General features: G+C 43.4%; 1 protein-coding gene across 2 annotated transcripts; it reads left to right on the top strand.

Annotated features, from left to right (window-relative positions):
- The first annotated feature begins 2,905 nt into the window (after positions 1-2,905).
- Positions 2,906-13,061, top strand: HEBP1 (heme binding protein 1). 2 transcript variants are annotated; one of them, XM_065402594.1, is made up of 5 exons: positions 2,906-3,026; positions 4,584-4,722; positions 6,101-6,281; positions 9,525-10,380; positions 12,794-13,061. In XM_065402594.1, exons 1-4 carry the CDS (start codon positions 2,949-2,951, stop codon positions 9,694-9,696), a joined length of 570 nt encoding a protein of 189 aa, XP_065258666.1. In that variant the 5' UTR covers positions 2,906-2,948; the 3' UTR covers positions 9,697-10,380; positions 12,794-13,061. The 2 variants fall into 2 exon arrangements, with proteins under 2 accessions (XP_065258666.1, XP_065258656.1); XM_065402584.1 differs by lacking the exon at positions 2,906-3,026 and having other exon boundaries at positions 4,482-4,722.
- Positions 13,062-18,030: the final 4,969 nt, after the last annotated feature.

The following is an 18,030-nucleotide window of genomic DNA, read 5'->3' as shown; positions in this document are numbered from 1 at the left end:
TACTCAGTCCTACTTCTTGTTCAGTCAATTGCTAAGACAAACAAGTTTGTTTTCATTTACGGGAGATACTGCTGACTGCTTCTTATTTACAATGTCACTTGAAAGTGAGAACAAGCGTTCGGATGGCACTTTTGTAGCTGGCATTGCAAGGTATTTACGTGCCAGATATGCTAAACATTCATATGCCCCTTCATGCTTTGGCCACTACTCGAGGACATGCTTCCATGCTGATGATGTTCACTGAAAAAATAATGCGTTAATTAAATTTGTGACTGAACTCCTTGGGGGAGAATTGTATGTCTCCTATTCTGTTTTACCCGCATTCTGCCATATATTTTATGTTATAACAATCTCGGATGATGACCCAGCACATGCTTGTTTTAAGAACACTTTCACAGCAGATTTGACAAAACGCAAAGAAGGTACCAATGTGAGATTTCTAAGGATAGATATAGTACTCGACTCAAGGTTTAAGAATCTGAAGTGCCTTCCAAAATCTGAGAGGGATGAGGTGTGGAGGATGCTTTCAGATGTCCTAAAAGAGCAACACTCCGATGCAGAAACTACATAACCCGAACCACAGAAAAAGCAAATCAACCATCTGCTGGTGGCATCTGACTCAGATGATGAAAATGAACATGCATCTGTCCGCTCTGCTTTGGATCGTTATCGAGCAGAACCCGTCATCAGCACGGACGTACGTATTCTGGAATGGTGGTTGAAGCATGAAGGGACATGTGAATCTTTAGTGCATCTCTCACTTTCAGGTGACATTGTAAACAAGACGTGGGCAGCATTATCTCCTGCAAATTTTAACCAAACTTATTTGTCTGATCAATTGGCTGAAGTAGGACTGAATGGACTTGTAGTTTCTAACGTTTTATGTTGTTTTATTTTTGAATGCAGTTATTTTTTGTACATAATTCTACATTTGTAAATTCAACTTTCATTATAAAGAGATTGCACTACAGTACTTATATTAGGTGAATTGAAATATACTATTTCTTTTGTTTTTTACAGTGCAAATATTTGTAATCAAAAATAAATATAAAGTGATCACTGTATGCTTTGTATTCTGTGTTGTAATTGAAATAAATATATTTGAAAATGTAGAAAATATCCAAAAACATTTAAATAAATGGTATTCTATTATTGGTTAACCGTGTGATTAATCACGATTAATTTTTGTAATCGCTTGACAGCCCTAGTTACTAGGCATCTAAGTTAGGTGTGGTGATGCTCAATGTCACAATTCCTAAGTTCCTTCTGTGGATTCCATGTCCACCCTAACTTTCTAAGTGATCTCAGGTAAATCACTTAATCTACACTGTGCCTCAGTTCCCCACCTGTAAAATGGGCTATACTTCTTTACAAGTGTGTTGGGAGGATAAATTTCATTAATGACCATGAGACACTCAGATAACAAGAGGAGGGGGACCATATAAGTATCTAGACAGACAGTCTGGCATTTTGAAAGGAGTTAAGATTGTTAGGCACTCAAATGCCCTTAATGTCATTGGGAGATGGGCACCTAACTTCATAGATTCATAGATTCTAGGACTGGAAGGGACCTCGAGAGGTCATCGAGTCCAGTCCCCTGCTCTCATGGCAGGACCAAATACTGTCTAGACCATCCCTGATAGACATTTATCTAACCTACTCTTAAATATCTCCAGAGATGGAGATTCCACAACCTCCCTAGGCAGTTTATTCCAGTGTTTAACCACCCTGACTTCCATGCGCACCTTTAAAAATCTATTGCATTATTGAAAGATTTTGGAAAACCCAAATAAATTATAGGGCTTTAGCTAACATTTATTAACTTGAAAGAAAGAAACTGTAATTCCCAGCATCCCCTTGGCTTCTTTCATTCTAAAATGAGCATTGTCTTCATGATTTTCCAGCCTTAAGGACCACTTACCTTTCTTCAGCATATACTGTATATTACATATCCTTGTCAGTATTTCCTGTATTTCACCTGTTATTTCCTTCAGATCCTCCTCCACATCCCTGGATGAATACCATCTGATCTTGTGCTTTATTATGCCAGAGTTTCTCAATTTGTTCCATTGCTTCATCCTCAGAGGCATCAGTTTTTCCCAGTTCCAAACTCTGATTGCACTCATTATAATCCTTCCTATAATTTATTAATAAAATCTATAGCTCAACTATTTGCATCCTTGTACAAGCCACTCCTTTACACACATCTAGCCCCTGAGGATATCAAAACACAAACAGAAATAATTGTGGAGCAGATATTACCCTGTAGTCCAGTGCTACTGATACGGGGGAAGGTGGTACAGAGAGTTGACGGCCCAGATCTTCAAAGATGTGTAAGCACCTGTCATTGAAGTCAATAAGAGTTAGGCACCTAAACACCTTGAAGGATCTGGGCTTAAGTGACTTGCCCGAGGCCACAATGGAAAGTCTGTGGCAGAGCTAACAATAGCTCTTCTGATTGCCTGTCCTACAAGTTAGCCACCAGACTACGCCACCGAGGTGGTGATGGGAGAAGGATGATGTGCCTCCGGATGGCGGGCACACACTGGCTGAAAGTGCAGGAGACAGAGACCCTAGGCTCAGAAGCCGCATGCACGTGCCTAAATGTCCGGATATGTCCTTTTCGGTGCCAAAGGGTGTGCCAAAAATCCAAGGCACGTGGGTCAAGCATCTCTGCACACGTGTGCACGTGCCCATGATCAGCCCGCTCCCCTCTGAGGGTCGCCCCCGCGGAAGCCCAAGGGTGGGAGCTGGGGGCGACAACCCGCCCCTGAAGGGAACCTCTGCTCTGATTCGTCAGGTGCCCCCCGCCGCGCGCGCACCAGCCTCCCCAGTCCCCACCCACACCAGCAAAGGAGGGGGGAGGCAAGTGATTACTGCCGGGGCGGGGCCTCCCGGGGGGGGAGGAGCAGCTGCAGCCGCGGCGCGGAGGGGACAGCGCCGGCAGCATGTTTGGGATGATCAGGAACTCCCTGTTCGGGTCGGTGGAGGGGTGGCCCTGCCAGGTGCTGAGCAGAGGGGAGAAGGTAGGAGCGGGCTGCCCGGGAGCTGGAGGGCAACGAGCTAGGGAGGAACTACCCCCTCTCTCTCCCCGACATCTGCCCCGGAGTTTGGGGGCGGGGTGATTGGGTTGGGGTGTTACAGGGGGATACGCCCTCTCCCCCCCCCCCCCAGGCGCCTCTGCCGCCCCTGTGTAAACTGCCTAGAAGGGAAGCGTGTGCCCCTCCTTCCCCTAATCATCCAGTTCCCGGGGGCTGACACACACACAACGAAGCTGTGTGCAATGAGTCGGGATCCTTTCCTTTAACCCGACGTTTGCTCACGCCTCCAGAACTCCCGCTTGTTGGTGTCAATACCGGGCCTTTCCCCCTGGGTGTGCAGCCTAAGCACCAATCACCCTACACAGACTTCTAGGCGGTGACTTATTTCTCCTTCCTTTTTAAAGGAATTATGTTACTGCCATTGCACAACTGGCCAAGTTGCAGACAGCGCCTGCATCCAGTGTTTTGGGCGCGGTGGCCTGTCTGCCTGCCTTATCTCCGCACGGGGTGCACACAGCACTCTTATCAAACAGAGGGCTTCAGAGGATTGAGCTAATGCAGCAAACGCTGAGAAACTATGGCCTTGCATTGTGGCCCTCTTTCTGGCCGATTTCCATTGCTGTGAATTCTGTCCATGCAGAGAGAGAGAATGTTCTGGTTTTACCTGTTCTCCCCACCCCCAAAACACATGCGTGCACTCATGCATACACACACTATGCCTATCAAGTTCTACCACTCCTCCCTTACTATCTATGCACACCAGAGAATCAGCAGGGCGTTGTGTCCTCAGTGGATAGTAACGTGAAAAAATAACAGGAGTACTTGTGGTACCTTAGAGACTGGTGCCACAAGTACTCCTGTTATTTTTGCGGATACAGACTAACACGGCTGCTACTCTGAAACCTGTCAGTAACGTGAAAGTAACTGGTCTGCTCAGGTCTTTCCTCGTTCAGAATCCAACTTGCTCCTTGTTGCAAAAGAACTCTGATGTGATCTGCTAGGGCTTGCTGCTGTGTGTAACTGGTTTGATCTGCATTTTTCGATGATGATGGTGCTTCCCAGGGATGCAGGGTGGATAGGGGAGCCTTCACCTGCAGGGCGGCTCCAAAGGGAGTAAGGTGACCTAGAGTGTTTAGTTCACCCAGGCCTTTCAAGTCTAGGTTACAGTTGTGCTGTTTTATCTCCCATTTTTTCCCCTCTGCCCCGGGCATCATTGGTACCACAAACGGTGGTTAACCCCATATTGAGTTCTGCTCTGCTGCAAAGGCATGATGACATCAGAGCTGTTTGTTGCATGCTGCTAACATAGGCCATCAGGGGAGAGGCAGGAAGGCTTCCATTCAGGAGAGAGACTGACAACTCCATGGTCAGTCTCTCCACCTAACATTGAAACTGGTCTTTACATGGGAGGATTATGTGGAGAGGGGTGGGGGGCAGTGTATGTTCCTAGGATCTAATTTCCCCGAGGGAGGCAATTTCCTTGGCGTGAGGAGCGTTGAATCTCTCAGGTGGATGTGTTATCTGCCTGTGTTCTTTTTCCAGGAAGAAGTAACCTATGAAGAAAGGACATGTGAAGGTGGGAAATTTGCTACAGTGGAGGTAGCTGGGAAACAATTTGATGAGGCCTCCAAGGAAGCGGTGCTGAAGCTTCTGAAATACGTGGGAGGAACCAATGATAAGGGTCAGAAACTTTGCAGACCTCCTTTGTTCAACTGCTAGTTTCATCTTGTCTGTCTCTGAGAAGGATTTGTAGTTGTATTTTCTAAAGGACATTCTAAGTGGCTTCTTAGGGGAACTCCCAACATGTATGCATATGGTGTGTGCTTTTTGTGTCTTAACTTGCTGTATGTGCAGGGGACCCACCCTTTTATGTGGTGATGGCAGAGATTACCTTTGTAGCTTTTATCTTAGCTAGTGTAATTGCACAGGCTAGTCTAATTAATAATAAAGTGTAGTAAATAATAAACTTGCTTTACATAAGTACTTACATGAATTTCCAATTCTCATCTTACTAAGCAAGGTGCTTCAATAATATCCCACAACAAGGGTGTGGGGGGAGGGTCACAGCGTAATTATAAGTCACCTACAAATCCTTTTGCATCTTTCCCAGATGTCTGAGGAAGGCAGGTATACAGACTCCAGTAGCACTTGGCAGGAAGAGGGGGAATGAATGGAAGAGGGAGCAGGTTGCAGTTCTGGAAAGAACAGCAATTGCAGCAGCACAGTTAGTCAGTAAATGTGGTGATGAGGGAAGGTACCTCTAGCCATAATCCATAGCACTGAGATGAGAAGTACTGCACCTAAGTGTATGAATAGGTAAGAGAGCACTTTCAGGACAGAGCCCTGGACTGGGACTCAGGAGAGCTGGGTTCTATCCCTAGCTTGGCCACCGGCCTGCTGCATGACCTTGGGTAAGTCACTTCTCTGTGACCTCTCTGTGCCCCAGCGTCCCTGTCTGTAAAATGGGGATAATGACCCTGACTTTGGAGATCTACTGAGGAAAAGCGCTATATGATAGCTAGATTGTTGTTGTTATTCTGCTACTTCTCTTTGAGTGATTGAGGTTTCACAACCGGTGACAGCCTGGAGAGAAGGAAAAACAATCATCTCCAGTGCGAGTTGTAGTCATAACTTGCTGGATATACCTTCCGAGAACAACAGATTAATAGCTTACCATGTTGGGGTGGGATCACACACAGTCCTGGCTGGAGCTAGAACAGCTCAGAGTTCTGAGTCATTGGCTCCCGCAGGGAGTGTTTTGTACTGCCCCAGCTGAGGCCTTATGCTTCAGGGCCTACACTGATTAAACTATCCCTAAAGCATCTGGCACTGGCTACTGAAGGACACAGGATCCTGGCCCAGATCGGTCGTTGGTCTGTCTCTTTAGTGAAACTCCTGTGTGCTAGGGTTTGATTTTCAGAGGTGTTGAGCCCTGGCACCTCCCATTGATTTCACTCCGAGTTGTGAATGTTCAGCACCTCTGAAAATCTGTCCCCTAATGCTTAGTTTCTCAAGGGCCTGGACTCCACTTGTAATACCTCTGTCTGTATCTGTCTTAGAGGTTGGGATGGGCATGACTGCGCCAGTTTCCATCACTGCCTTTCCTGATGAGGACGGCTCCTTACAGCAGAAAGTGAAGGTCTCACTCCGGATTCCGAGCCAATATCAGGACAACCCTCCCCGTCCTGGTGATGAGAGCATTCAGATTGAAGAGCGAGAAGGAATGACCATTTACTCCACGTAAGGGGCAGATCTCAGTATTCCCAGGCAGCTGGAAAGTGTTGCGGTTTGGATGCCCTAAAGAACAGGGTGCTCTAAAGAATACAGTTATGTTTGCCAGCTGACTCATCACTGGTTATAGATGTTTGTGCAAATAGTGGAAGATTGAGGGACCCTACTCCACTGAACAAAAATGCTTCCCCCTTAATGTTGTTCATGTTTCAGCACAAAGCAAACAGAATTCTTTTAACTTTCGAAGCAAATGTAGTGTCTGTGAAAGACGGCAGCTTGCAATCCTGGAGATGAGAGTGGTCTCTGTACGTAACGTGGACACTAGCAGTGCAGATTTCTTTTTCACACCATTGAAGGGGGGATGAGACTGACAACAAAGGGAGTGAACAGTCAAGTGGCAAAGTTTGGAGGTGATACGAAATTAATCAAGATAGTTAAGTCCAAAGTTGACTGTGAAAAGTTACAAAGGGATTTCACAAAACTAAGTGACAGGGCCACAGAATGGCAGATGAAATGCAACATAGATGAGTGCAAAGTAATGTACATTAGAAAAAATAATTCCAACTACACACATATAATGATGGGGTCTAAATTAGCTGTTACTACTCAAGAAAGAGATTTTGGAGTCGTCATGGATAATGAAAACTTTAGTTCAATGCGCATCATCAGTCAAAAAGGCTAACAATGTTAGGAACTATTAGAAAAGGGATAGAAAATTAGACAGAAAATATCATGATGCCACTAAATCCATGGTGAGCCCACACCTTGAATACTGTGTGCAGTTCTGGTTGCCCCATCTCAAAAAGGATATGTAGAGAAAGGCAATAAAGATGATCAAGGGTATGGAATAGTTTCCATACAAGGAGAGACTAAAAAGAGTGGGGCTGTTCAGCTTAGCAAAGAAATGATTAGGGAGAGACATGATAGAGGTCTATAAAATCATGAATGGTGTGGAAAAAGTGAATAGCAAAGTTATTTGCCCTTGCCCACAATACAAAAACCAGAAGCCACCAGATGAACTTAATGGGCAGCAGCAGGCTTAATACAAACAAGAGGAAGTACTTTTTCACGTGATGCACAATTAACCTGTGGAACTTATTGCCAGGGGATGTCGTAATGGCCAAAAGTGTAACTGGGTTCAAAAAAGAATTAGATCAGTACTTGGAGGATAGCCACTGATTAACCTATTAGCCAAGAACGTCAGGGATGCAAGACTAGAGATCACGATGGTCCCTTCTTACCTTAAAGTCTGAGTCTATGAGCTCCATGCTCAGGGCAACCCTATACTTCTGACTGCCAAAAGCCAGGAGAGGAAGCTGGGGGGTGGATTTCTCCCAAATTGCCCTGTTCTGTACACCCCACCTGAAGCTGTGGTACTGACACTGTTGGAAACAGGATACCGGGCTAGATGGGTCACTGGTCTGATCCAGTCTGGCAGCCCTTATGCTCTTAAAGTGGCATATTAGTGCAGTAGTGGTGATAATTTGTGTGAATATGGGAGGAGTGAATACCTGCCTATTAGGAACTGGACTGAGATCAGCAACTTATTTAACCTAAGTCCGTAAATTGCTTTCAGATAAGAACAACTTTCAGGCACTACCTCGGTTGTGCCAGGGTCCTAAACCCGTTGCTAACAAAAGCAAATGTTTTGAGAATAGGTTCCTCGTCACTTCCTGTAAGGCAGCTCCTGCAAACTGAAGAGAGAAAACCTGAATAAATTCCAACTGCCACTTTCAGCTAAGAAACTGGGTTGTGAACTCCCTAGGAAATAACACTCTGTCGGCCTAACTGGCCACTGGGATGTCACTGTCAGGGCCGGCTCCAGGTTTTCTGCCGCCCCAAGCGGCAAAAAAAAAAAAAAAGCTGATTGCCGGCAGCTCAGTCGAGCCGCTTCATTCTTCAGCGGCAGTTCGGCGACGGGTCCTTTACTCCCTCCCTTCCTCTTCGGTGGTACTTCGGCGGCAGCTCAAAGAGGAAGAGAGGGACTGAGGGACACGCCACCGAATTCCCGCCGAAGACCCGGATATGCTGCCCCTTTGTATTGGCCGCCCCAAGCACCTGCTTCCTTAGCTGGTGCCTGGAGCCGGCCCTGGTCACTGTTGTGCCAAGGAAAACCACTGTTTTGTTCAGCTGCTGTGATCGGGCTGCCACTTATGGATGGCATTTCAGGCTGGACATCTCTTTTAGGGAGGAAGGGGCTGGAAATAGGCACAAAGGAATAAATATGATGTAAAAATAAATACATTAGGGTTTTCTCCTCTAACGTTTCCTTTGTGGTTGTTAGTTTTCAATGAGCAGAATACTCCTCTGTCTCTCATATCAGTCTGGAGGTCCCTCGGCAGATTTCTGTTGAAATTACTGATGATACAGATGTTGGCCATAGACCGTAAGAGGGTATGCCAGTAACAATGAGGGAGTTAGGAACAGATAGATAAATAGTGGTCACGGCCCACCAGCTGTCTAACTCAGGGGTCAGTTAGTGCCACGTGGTAATGTGGACACGTGTCCTCTAGAAACTAGAATCAAACCATCAATTGTCATTCAGGATTGAACAGCCATTGGGTATTTTGTTTGGTTGCTACACACACTTATGCTGGATTCAAACCCATTCCCCCTTGGTGAGATGTTTCTATCTGGCCTGGCCTTTCCCTTTGCAGTCTGCAGGACTCCTGCGGTGTGTCTGAATGCTGCCACAATCCAGCTTTTGTGTTTGGTTGCCTCCATGGGGACAGGCTGCATTGTCAACAAAGATGAGCTGCATGCTGTTGGTTGTTCCTGCAGGAATCAGTAGCAGCCCTTTGTTGTTTTTTATCCCTCTCTTACTTGAACTAGCTAGAGTTTGGCTTCCTCTCATAGTTCAGGTTCCAGCAGGTGAGTGTTCACCGCACAATTAACATCTGTGTTGGCAGGCTCAGCACAAAGGCCAAGAATTGAATGGGCTTGGAGATACCTATCCCTTCACTACAAGAAGCTGTCCCTTCAGCTTGGGGTTGAGATGTAGGGTAGGACGTGGGGGGCTAGTACAGGTGATGCCCATGCTTTATATATCTGTGGATGACTAAAGCTGTCTAGTTGGGGCTCTCAAGCCAACACTTTTTGCCTGCACTAGATTCAGACAGGATAGCTCAGGGAAAAGCCACAGCACGGATCTACATCACTATGTATTTTTAGCGTCTTGTTCCCTCTTTCCCCTTTTGTCACCATATTTCAGGGTTGTCTCACTCAGTGTCTCCATGTTTGGCTCCTTTGCAGGCAGTTTGGTGGTTATGCCAAGGAAGAGGATTATGTGAATTATGCCGCCAAGCTGAGCTCTGCCCTGGGGAGCGAGGCAGCCTACCACAAGGACTTCTACTTGTGTAATGGCTACGACCCCCCCATGAAACCGTACTGGCGACGCAACGAAGTCTGGTTTGTGAAGGAGTGAGCCACTGGCTTGCAAAGGTGTAGGCTGAGGCTGATGTCTTCTCCAGCTTGTATGTAGGTGGAGTCCTTGCCCTGTTCCAAACAAAACCGCAGGCTCGCAGAGTCAAAAAAGACCTTCCCAGGGTCTCAGTTATTAACAAAAATATAATTAAAAATAATACGTGAACCCTCCCCAGCAAAGCCTTCTGCCCAGGCTTCTCTCCTCCTAGGATCCCCTGGCTTTAGGATCTGACTCTCTCAGGTACTAGTGCTCTTCCTGTTTCCTAGACTCCCTTATTCTCAGGTGGGGAAATGAGCCAGCTGCACCAAGGAGTTTGCAAAATCACACTCGCTAACAGGTGGGTGTTGCTTGCATTCACTGGCAGCCTGTTATGCTCCTCTGAAACTGGAGAGAGATGCCTATTGTTGACTAAAGTCTTTATAACAAGTGGCTTTTCCACTCTGATGGGGTGTTACGATAGCTTAATTCCATGCTACACTGATGCTTTATCTGTTCCTTTCTGAAAGAGTATAAAGGGGCTAGATTGCTGCTGCTGAGGCGCTGTGCAGTGAAGATAGCATCATCTCCATTTCCTAGTAGTGCACAAGGGAACAGCATGCCAACAATCTGATTCAGAAACCTGCTCGAGAGGAAGAGCCAAGATTATTTGTACAACTTCCTGACTAGGAGATGGAACTCTTCAATGTAAGCTACTGACCTGTTGCCATTAATCACTGGATAATGTATGATATAATCTTGTGACTCTTTCTTTGTGTCTATTAAGTGTTTATAATATGTTTTCTCTGAAACTAGCCTATGAAGGGGTCACAATTGGACATGACAATGAAATCTGTATTGGCCTAAATGTATACAGAGGGGTAAAGAGTCTCAACAGTTGGTACCTCTTCTTTAGGTGTCTGACTTTCAGAAGAGCTGTGCACACAACAGCTCCCACTGAAGTGAGCACAAGATTCTTGGCTCAGCTTTCTTGAAAATATGGATTTGGGTGTCTAATTTTATGTAGACACTTTTGCAAATCTTGGCATTCATGTGTGTAAGGGTGTAACTAGTTCTATGAACACTGTAATTTCTTTAACCGGTACATATCAAACCAACACTTTAGCTGTCAATAGTCCTGCCAAACAGATGTCGGAAAGTATCAGACAGGTGGACGGACACACATACTGCACTTACACAGGTGTGTCTATAATTTCAGCTAACTCAAATTAAGAGCAACATTCTTACAACGTCTCTGTGCATGAATGCCCAAGGGTGCTTACTAAAAGGATCAGCTTCATCCTGAAAGCCAGAGGAGAAGCTGTTCAGGGCTCTGGCCAATCAAGATGTTTTATGTTAAGGTGATCCTCTTGAGATAAAAGTTTTTCAGGGGGAGGGGAAGTTTAAGGTCCTGATCTTTCTTCCACTGACGTTAAATAAGAGCTTTGGACTTCAGTGAAAGTTGATCAGGCCCTTTACTGTCAGAACAGTTGGCTGGTTTAGGAAAAAGAATAGGTGGGTAGTTTATTGTTGCAGAAGAGAGGAAAAGCTAGAAATAAAGTAACTGTTGGCTAGAGTAAGACATTGGAGCATAATTCCTGAAGGGGAAATGGACCAAAAAGAAATAGGTAGACAAATATATATTTGTAAAGTTGAGGTTTTGCTTTTAAGACAGTAAAACAATAGGTAGGAATGAATATGAAGAACTGTTAAAGAGCAGGTGCTACCTTTAAAAGGTTCTCCACAACAAAAGGAACCTCTCTATGCACACAGTTATTCTTATCTAACCACGTGGGGAATGGAGGGGTTGGGTTCATATTGTTTCTAAATTCTAGGGTTTATTTTGGGATTCTTGCATATGAATTGCATGCAGTGTAAGAACTGTACTCTCTGGCTTGAGGCGACAGGTGTGCTACAGTGATGTGAACCCACAGTTGATGAATTCTAGAATGTGTAGCGGGTAATAATAAACCTGATGTGATCATGCTCCAGATTGGAGCAACACACTGTAGAAGACTGAGGAGTTCGCAAAATGTATAAGCACCTTCCCAACATCAAGCAGTGAAGTGAGGTTGTGACTAAAGGCTGAGAGTTATGAAGTCCACAGGCTTTGCCTCCCATAGACTTCCTAGGGGTCAGATTTTTATGCCTTTATGCAAACTAAACAGAACATTATCCCGTGAGTAATCCCATTGATTTCAGTGAGATTACTCCAATTCAATAGCACCTTCCTTCACAAGCAAAAGTATCTAAATTCTGTTTTTCCATTCTTTGCAACATTTAAAAAATCATGACTTTTTAAATTGCAACTTGGAATTTCCTGACTTGATCAAAGGATCTGAGAGGTCAGTGGGAGCTTTTGATTGTTCAGCCCTTTTGAAAAACTTTGTCACTGATTGAAGAGCCTGATTTTAGGTTGAAAATCTTGGCCTGTGTGTGTGTTTGGGATACAGATCATGTCACAGTACTTATACTTAGCTGATCCCTCTCTAAATAAAGAACTGTTTGGCCTCAATTATCTAAGTGTATGTGTGGATAATGAAGGTTGATATGATAACATCTTATATCATATGCCCCATAAACTCTTAAACTCCTGTGTAACTTTACTTATGTGAGTATTGCCATTGAATTATATGGGGCTACTCACCTGAATAAAATTACACACTGCTTTTATTTACAGGATTAGAGCCACAAAACCCACTTCATTGCATATACTGATCAACTCCTTAATTGACTTAAAAACTGCACAATCCTCCCTCTTTTCTTTTATGTTCTCTGTACCTTTCAAACACATTCCTTGTAGGAGAATAATACAATTAATCGCATCAAAAAATTTCATGTAACCTCTTTTGTGCCTGTGAGGTGCCCTTATCTGTGCTTCACATGAACACTGAAAATGACACATGTTATGCGCCTCTGATCTTCAAAACTAAGTGATATTGTTCAAAACTGAGTATGCATTTACAAATGTTAACTGAAAATAAAATGTAAAAGGAGATTGTTTCTATTGGATGATACAAAACCAGCCCCATTTGGATTTCCCTTGTTAATTTCTTCTAGCGCCTCATGTTTGAATGACAACATTTTTTTTATTGTTTATATCTCCTTTTGTGTACTTCAGGTGTTACAGTTCTCAGCTCTCTCTCCCAGACTCAACTGCAAAGAATTAATTGGAAGCTAACTTTATTACTTCATGGATCTTGCTGTGCAGCCAAAAACATTTAGAAACCTGAAACTATCTCCCTATGAAATGTGAAGTTGCTGCATGAAGCAATTTGGTCTAATTAAAAATATTTCCAACATTTATTCTCTTCAGCATCACCAACAAAATCCCACTCTGCAGAAGCAAATACTTTTTCTTGATTAATAGAGATAAAGGAATCTGCAGCTATTTTAGCCGAATCTCTCGTTCTGTGCGGTTGACCAGCCAGAAGGCTGAGCAGATTGATTCTCATGTATTGGGACAACAGCTTGCAATGTAATAGCAATAGAGACAAAATATGAAGGGCTACATTCAAAAACATAATATAGATAGGAAGCACCTACAGAACCAGTCACACTGGCCTGACCACAGTGGCTTGAGCAAACAGGTAACTCATTATTCTAGTCCTGCAAACACATACATCATTGCATGCAGTGTTGTTATAGCCATGTTGGTCCCAGAGAGCCAAGGTGGGTGAGGTAATATCTTTTATCGGACCAACTTCTGGTGGTGAGAGAGACAAGGTTTCAAGCTGTCTCTTTTCAAGCCGGTTAGCTGCATAAGCTTGAAAGCTTGTCTCTCTCACCACCAGAAGTTGGTCCGATAAAAGATATTTCCTCACCCACCTTGGCTCTCTAACACATATACCAGTAACTTAACTCATGAGTTTTCCTACGTGTGTGTTTCTAGGCTCTGGCCCTAAGTTTGCAAGAATCAGAGATTTGTTGATGTATGAAGGAAAGACCTGTTTTGACAACACATAAATATATCTAATATTGAGTTAATAAGAGAATGGCGAATATAAGAGAGCTAATCCGATGGATAGACCATTTAACTCTGGGTTGTCTTACAACATTCTACTCCCATTGAGGGGACAGGTGATTTTGGATGGGTGAACAACATATCATTCGGGGGGTTTTTTCATTCTCATCAGTCATTGTGATAAAGGGCAGGAGAGTAGATTTTATGGTTGGAAGTGGCAAATTTTCATGATAGTTTTGCAAGGCTGCCTTGGGTGTTCCTAGACTGCCACCTGACTAGCTATAGTTACAGTAATTCCCCTTTTGTAATAGGGTTATCAAGTGCAACTGCTCGCTCTTCACTAAGTATTTTGAGTTCATTTATCTAAAAAACACATCACTTCTAACTGGACTGTAAGTAGCCATAGATGTATGATACCTACTATAAAACTGTTCCCAAACCTGATTTATTGGAGTGGGATCACTGGTAATAGTACCATCCTCGACAATGATAGATGGAGCAGTAGGAATCTATCTACTCAATCGCTCCTGAGTATCCAAGCCAGCAGCTTACTATTTTTGTCAGCCCATTCATAATCTTTCTGCTTAGCTCTAAATAAAATACGTTGCACAGAATGGATATTGGTCAGGCCAAATTCTTATTTCCTAGTGCTCGGATGTTTTAGGAGATCAATCTGTGTAAATACTGTTTGATTTCTAAGACAGTGTGCTTGGGAACTAGAAGCTTGGGAGATTTTCAAAGACACAAATAGGAGTTAGACACCCAATTTCTAGAAAAAATTGAATGGCTGTTTGTGCCTAACTGCCGCCATTTGTAGCTTTTGGAAATCTCTCCATTTTGTGTTTCTTTTTTAATACCTATTGCGGAAACAACAAACAAACAAACAACTGGTTGTCCCCTAACTAGCTTTTGAAAAGCTTTGTGTTCCATTCCAGGACTTGTAATATCCCTTGTATTAATGTGAATACATTCCCTTATTTGATCATGAGCAAGATCATGGGGGGAGGGATAGCTCAGTGGTTTGAGCATTGGCCTGCTAAACCCAGGGTTGTGAGTTCAATCCTTGAGGGGGCCACTTAGGGATCTGGGGCAAATCAGTACTTGGTCCTGCTAGTGAAAGCAGGGGGCTGGACTCAATGACCTTTCAAGGTCCCTTCCAGTTCTAGGAGATAGGATATCTCCATTATAAAGTAATAGAAACATCCTCGATGTAAGGAGATAGCTAGATCATCTTTTCCAATCTTGAGGAAACAGAGTCAGCATAACTAAATCCTGTAATTAGTAAAAGAGGAGAGAGGACCAAAAACAAACAGCATCTAAAACTCTAAAGAAAATTATAAGGCAACAAGTAAGCAAAAAAATGTTACCCAAGACAGTGTATTAAGATGGAGGGTAGCATGCAGCATGACAGTTCTGGGATTTCAGTGGTAGCTGTGTTAGTCTGTATCAGCAAAAAAAAAATGAGGAGTCCTTGTGGCACCTTAGAGACTAACAAATTTATTTGGGCATAAGCTTTTGTGGGCTAGAACCCACTTCATCAGATGTATGAAATAAAAAATACAGGAGCAGGTTTAAATACATGAAAGGATGGGGGTTGCTTTACCAAGTGTTAGGTCAGTCTAACGAGATAAATCAATTAACAGCAGGATACCAAGGGAGGAAAAAGAACTTTTGAAGTGGTAAGAGAATGGCCCATTACAGACAGTTGACAAGAAGGTGTGAGATGTTTCAGAGTAGCAGCCGTGTTAGTCTGTATCCGCAAAAAGAACAGGAGTACTTGTAGCACCTTAGAGACTAACAAATTTATTTGAGCATAAGCTTTCATGGGCTACAGCCCACTTCATCGGATGCATGTAGTGGAAAATACAGTAGGAAGATATATATATATACACAGAGAACATGAAACAATGGGTGTTACCATACACACTATAAGGAGAATGATAAGTTAAGGTGAGCTTTTATCAGCAGGAGAGAAAAAGAACTGTTTGTAGTGGTAATGAAAAGGTGTGAGTAACAGTAGGGAGAAATTAGTATTGGGGAAATTAAGTTTAGGTTTTGTAATGACCCAACCACTCCCAGTCTTTATTCAGGCCTAATCTGATAGTATCCAGTTTGCAAATTAATTCCAGTTCTGCAGCTTCACATTGGAGTCTGTTTTTGCAGTTTTTTTGTTGAAGAATTGCCACTGTGAGGTCTGTTATTGAGTGACCAGAGAGACTGAAGTGTTCTACTGGTTTTTGAATGTTATGATTCCTGATGGGGGTTGTTTTCCTACAGTCAGGTCTCTACTAACCCAAACTCTTTAATCAAAGATTGAAGAGTTTCTAAATCCTCTTTATGACCAAGCTCAGTAAGGAAAGATCTAGGATCAACATTTAAGAGACAGTTAAAATCCCTTTTCCAAACTAATGTTATTTAACCAAGGTATAATTAAATGTAAGGGAAAAAACTAGGTTAATGCAACATTAAGGTTGCAGAGTTAGAATTTAAAGTCACGAGAAACATACAAGTGAAGACTCCTAGGCTAGCGCAATATTACTTGGCCATGTGGCATATGTGTAGTACGCACCCTGTTTCTTTTGCATATGTTCATTATTTTAGGTCGTTAAAGCCATAGTCAAAGCAAGGGCCTGATTTTCCCCTACTTTATGCCTTTGAGTAGTGATTTTACATCTGTGCAAAGTGAGTATAATCCAAATCAGTGTGATAGCAAGTTTACACTAGTGTTGCCTGGGTGTAAGTGACTGCACAAGGCAGTGGAGAAGCAAGCCCTCGTTAGGGTTGCCAGTTTTGGTTGGACGTATTCCTGGAGGTTTCATCACATGACATAATCTTTCATTCAAGATTAAGCTTTAATTCCTGGAGACTCCAGGCCAATTGGCAGCCCCACTCCAGGGGTCGGTTGTGCAATGTGCGGGAGTTAATGTTCCATTAACTCTTGCCTTGCCTTTTTGTAAATGTTAACCATGCAACCTTAACACTGCACAAAGAGCTTTTATCTTTTTTTTTTTTAATTTAGAAGAAAAACAAAACATAAACTGCTTGCCCTGAATAATGTAGCATTTGTGCAGTCCCAGTTACATTTTGAAGATCACACCTTATTGGGGTAGGCTCAGCTGCAGAAGGGAGCTAGTCTACTTCCCCTTGAGGTGAATGGAGTGGAGGAGGGGCAGGTCTTTGCCAGTGTTGCTTGTTATTTGCCTTACAGCAGCATGCTAGAGGTACCAGCTGAGCGTGGGGCAGCACTGTGATAGGCACTAGATCCACAGAGTGAGAGATGGCCCCTACCCTAAAAGACTTATACACAGAGGAAGGGCCATTACCCTCCTTTTATAGATGGGGAACCAAGACACAGAGATTAAGTGACTTGCCCAAAGTCACACAGGAAGCCTGTAGCAAATCCAGAAATTGAACCCAGGTCTGCAGGTAAGTGTAGCTCCTTAACCACAACACTATCCTTTCCCAAGCGTTTGGCTGGAGGCAGTTTTCTCCCAAGCTGGGTTAATAACACAGGGCAGCAGCCCACCTGTTTACATTTTGATGGCGCTATCTTGGCAACAGAAAGAGAGAAAAAACTTACGATGTTTTTTGCAGTTTTTTTTAATGAAAGTCTAGAATTTTCGAAATGCAACAAAAACTGGAGAGAGAGACAAATCTGCAGTTTTTTCACATCCAGGATTTTCTCCTGTTCCTGGCGCTGAGGCAAGTGATGTTTGGGAGGGGTTTGCTCTGCGTATGTCTCACTGGCCCTGGAGGGAAAAGTCTAAAAATAAAAATTGTGGGGGTGAAGTCTGAATGTCACTACAAACAGGCAGAATTCAGAAAAAACCCTTATTTTAAAGCAACAAGGTGTAGCGGGGAGAAGAATTTGTTTCTTCTCACGTCTTCCTAAAGGGAAATGCCTCTGATCTATCTAGGTGTTTATACTGCACTAACCAGTAGTGAATTTGAGCATTATAGCATTGTGATACCCACACTCTGGCAAAGCACTGTGGGTATTGACAGTGTGTTCCAAACTACTCTAAAGCAAAAATAAGCAAAATACTTTTCCAGCATTTTCAGTTCTGTAACCCACCTATCATAAAGAACCACTGCGTGGCCCATTGGTATGACAAACCATAGTGGAACTCATACAATATTATGAGCATACCCAAAATAGACCCAGTGTGTGTACCCAGGGCTTCTGTCAGTGCAGTGCACTTCAACAAACATAATACCTAGTTCCACAAAAATAAATAGATTAAGAACTTGATTTTCTTTACAAAGCTGATCTTTATCCCTTTGGAATTACTTGACATTTGGAAGGTGTTTTCATTTTGCTTGGCTCAAAATGGACCCATTTTGTCAGGACGACTCTCACGATATTATTTAAAAGTGTTATCAAAATGTTTAAT

The sequence above is a fragment of the Emys orbicularis genome, chromosome 1, assembly GCF_028017835.1.
Source record: "Emys orbicularis isolate rEmyOrb1 chromosome 1, rEmyOrb1.hap1, whole genome shotgun sequence".
Taxonomy (NCBI): Eukaryota; Metazoa; Chordata; order Testudines; family Emydidae; genus Emys; species Emys orbicularis.
This window is presented reverse-complemented; position numbering and strand designations above follow the sequence as displayed.

Excerpts from the sequence above, each read along its gene's own strand:
- HEBP1 (XM_065402584.1), top strand. The coding sequence starts at position 4,482 with ATGTTCCTAGGATCTAATTTCCCCGAGGGAGGCAATTTCCTTGGCGTG. Across the intron at positions 4,723-6,100 it reads GGGAGGAACCAATGATAAGG|AGGTTGGGATGGGCATGACT; the intron begins GTCAGAAACTTT and ends TATCTGTCTTAG. Across the intron at positions 6,282-9,524 it reads GGAATGACCATTTACTCCAC|GCAGTTTGGTGGTTATGCCA; the intron begins GTAAGGGGCAGA and ends GCTCCTTTGCAG.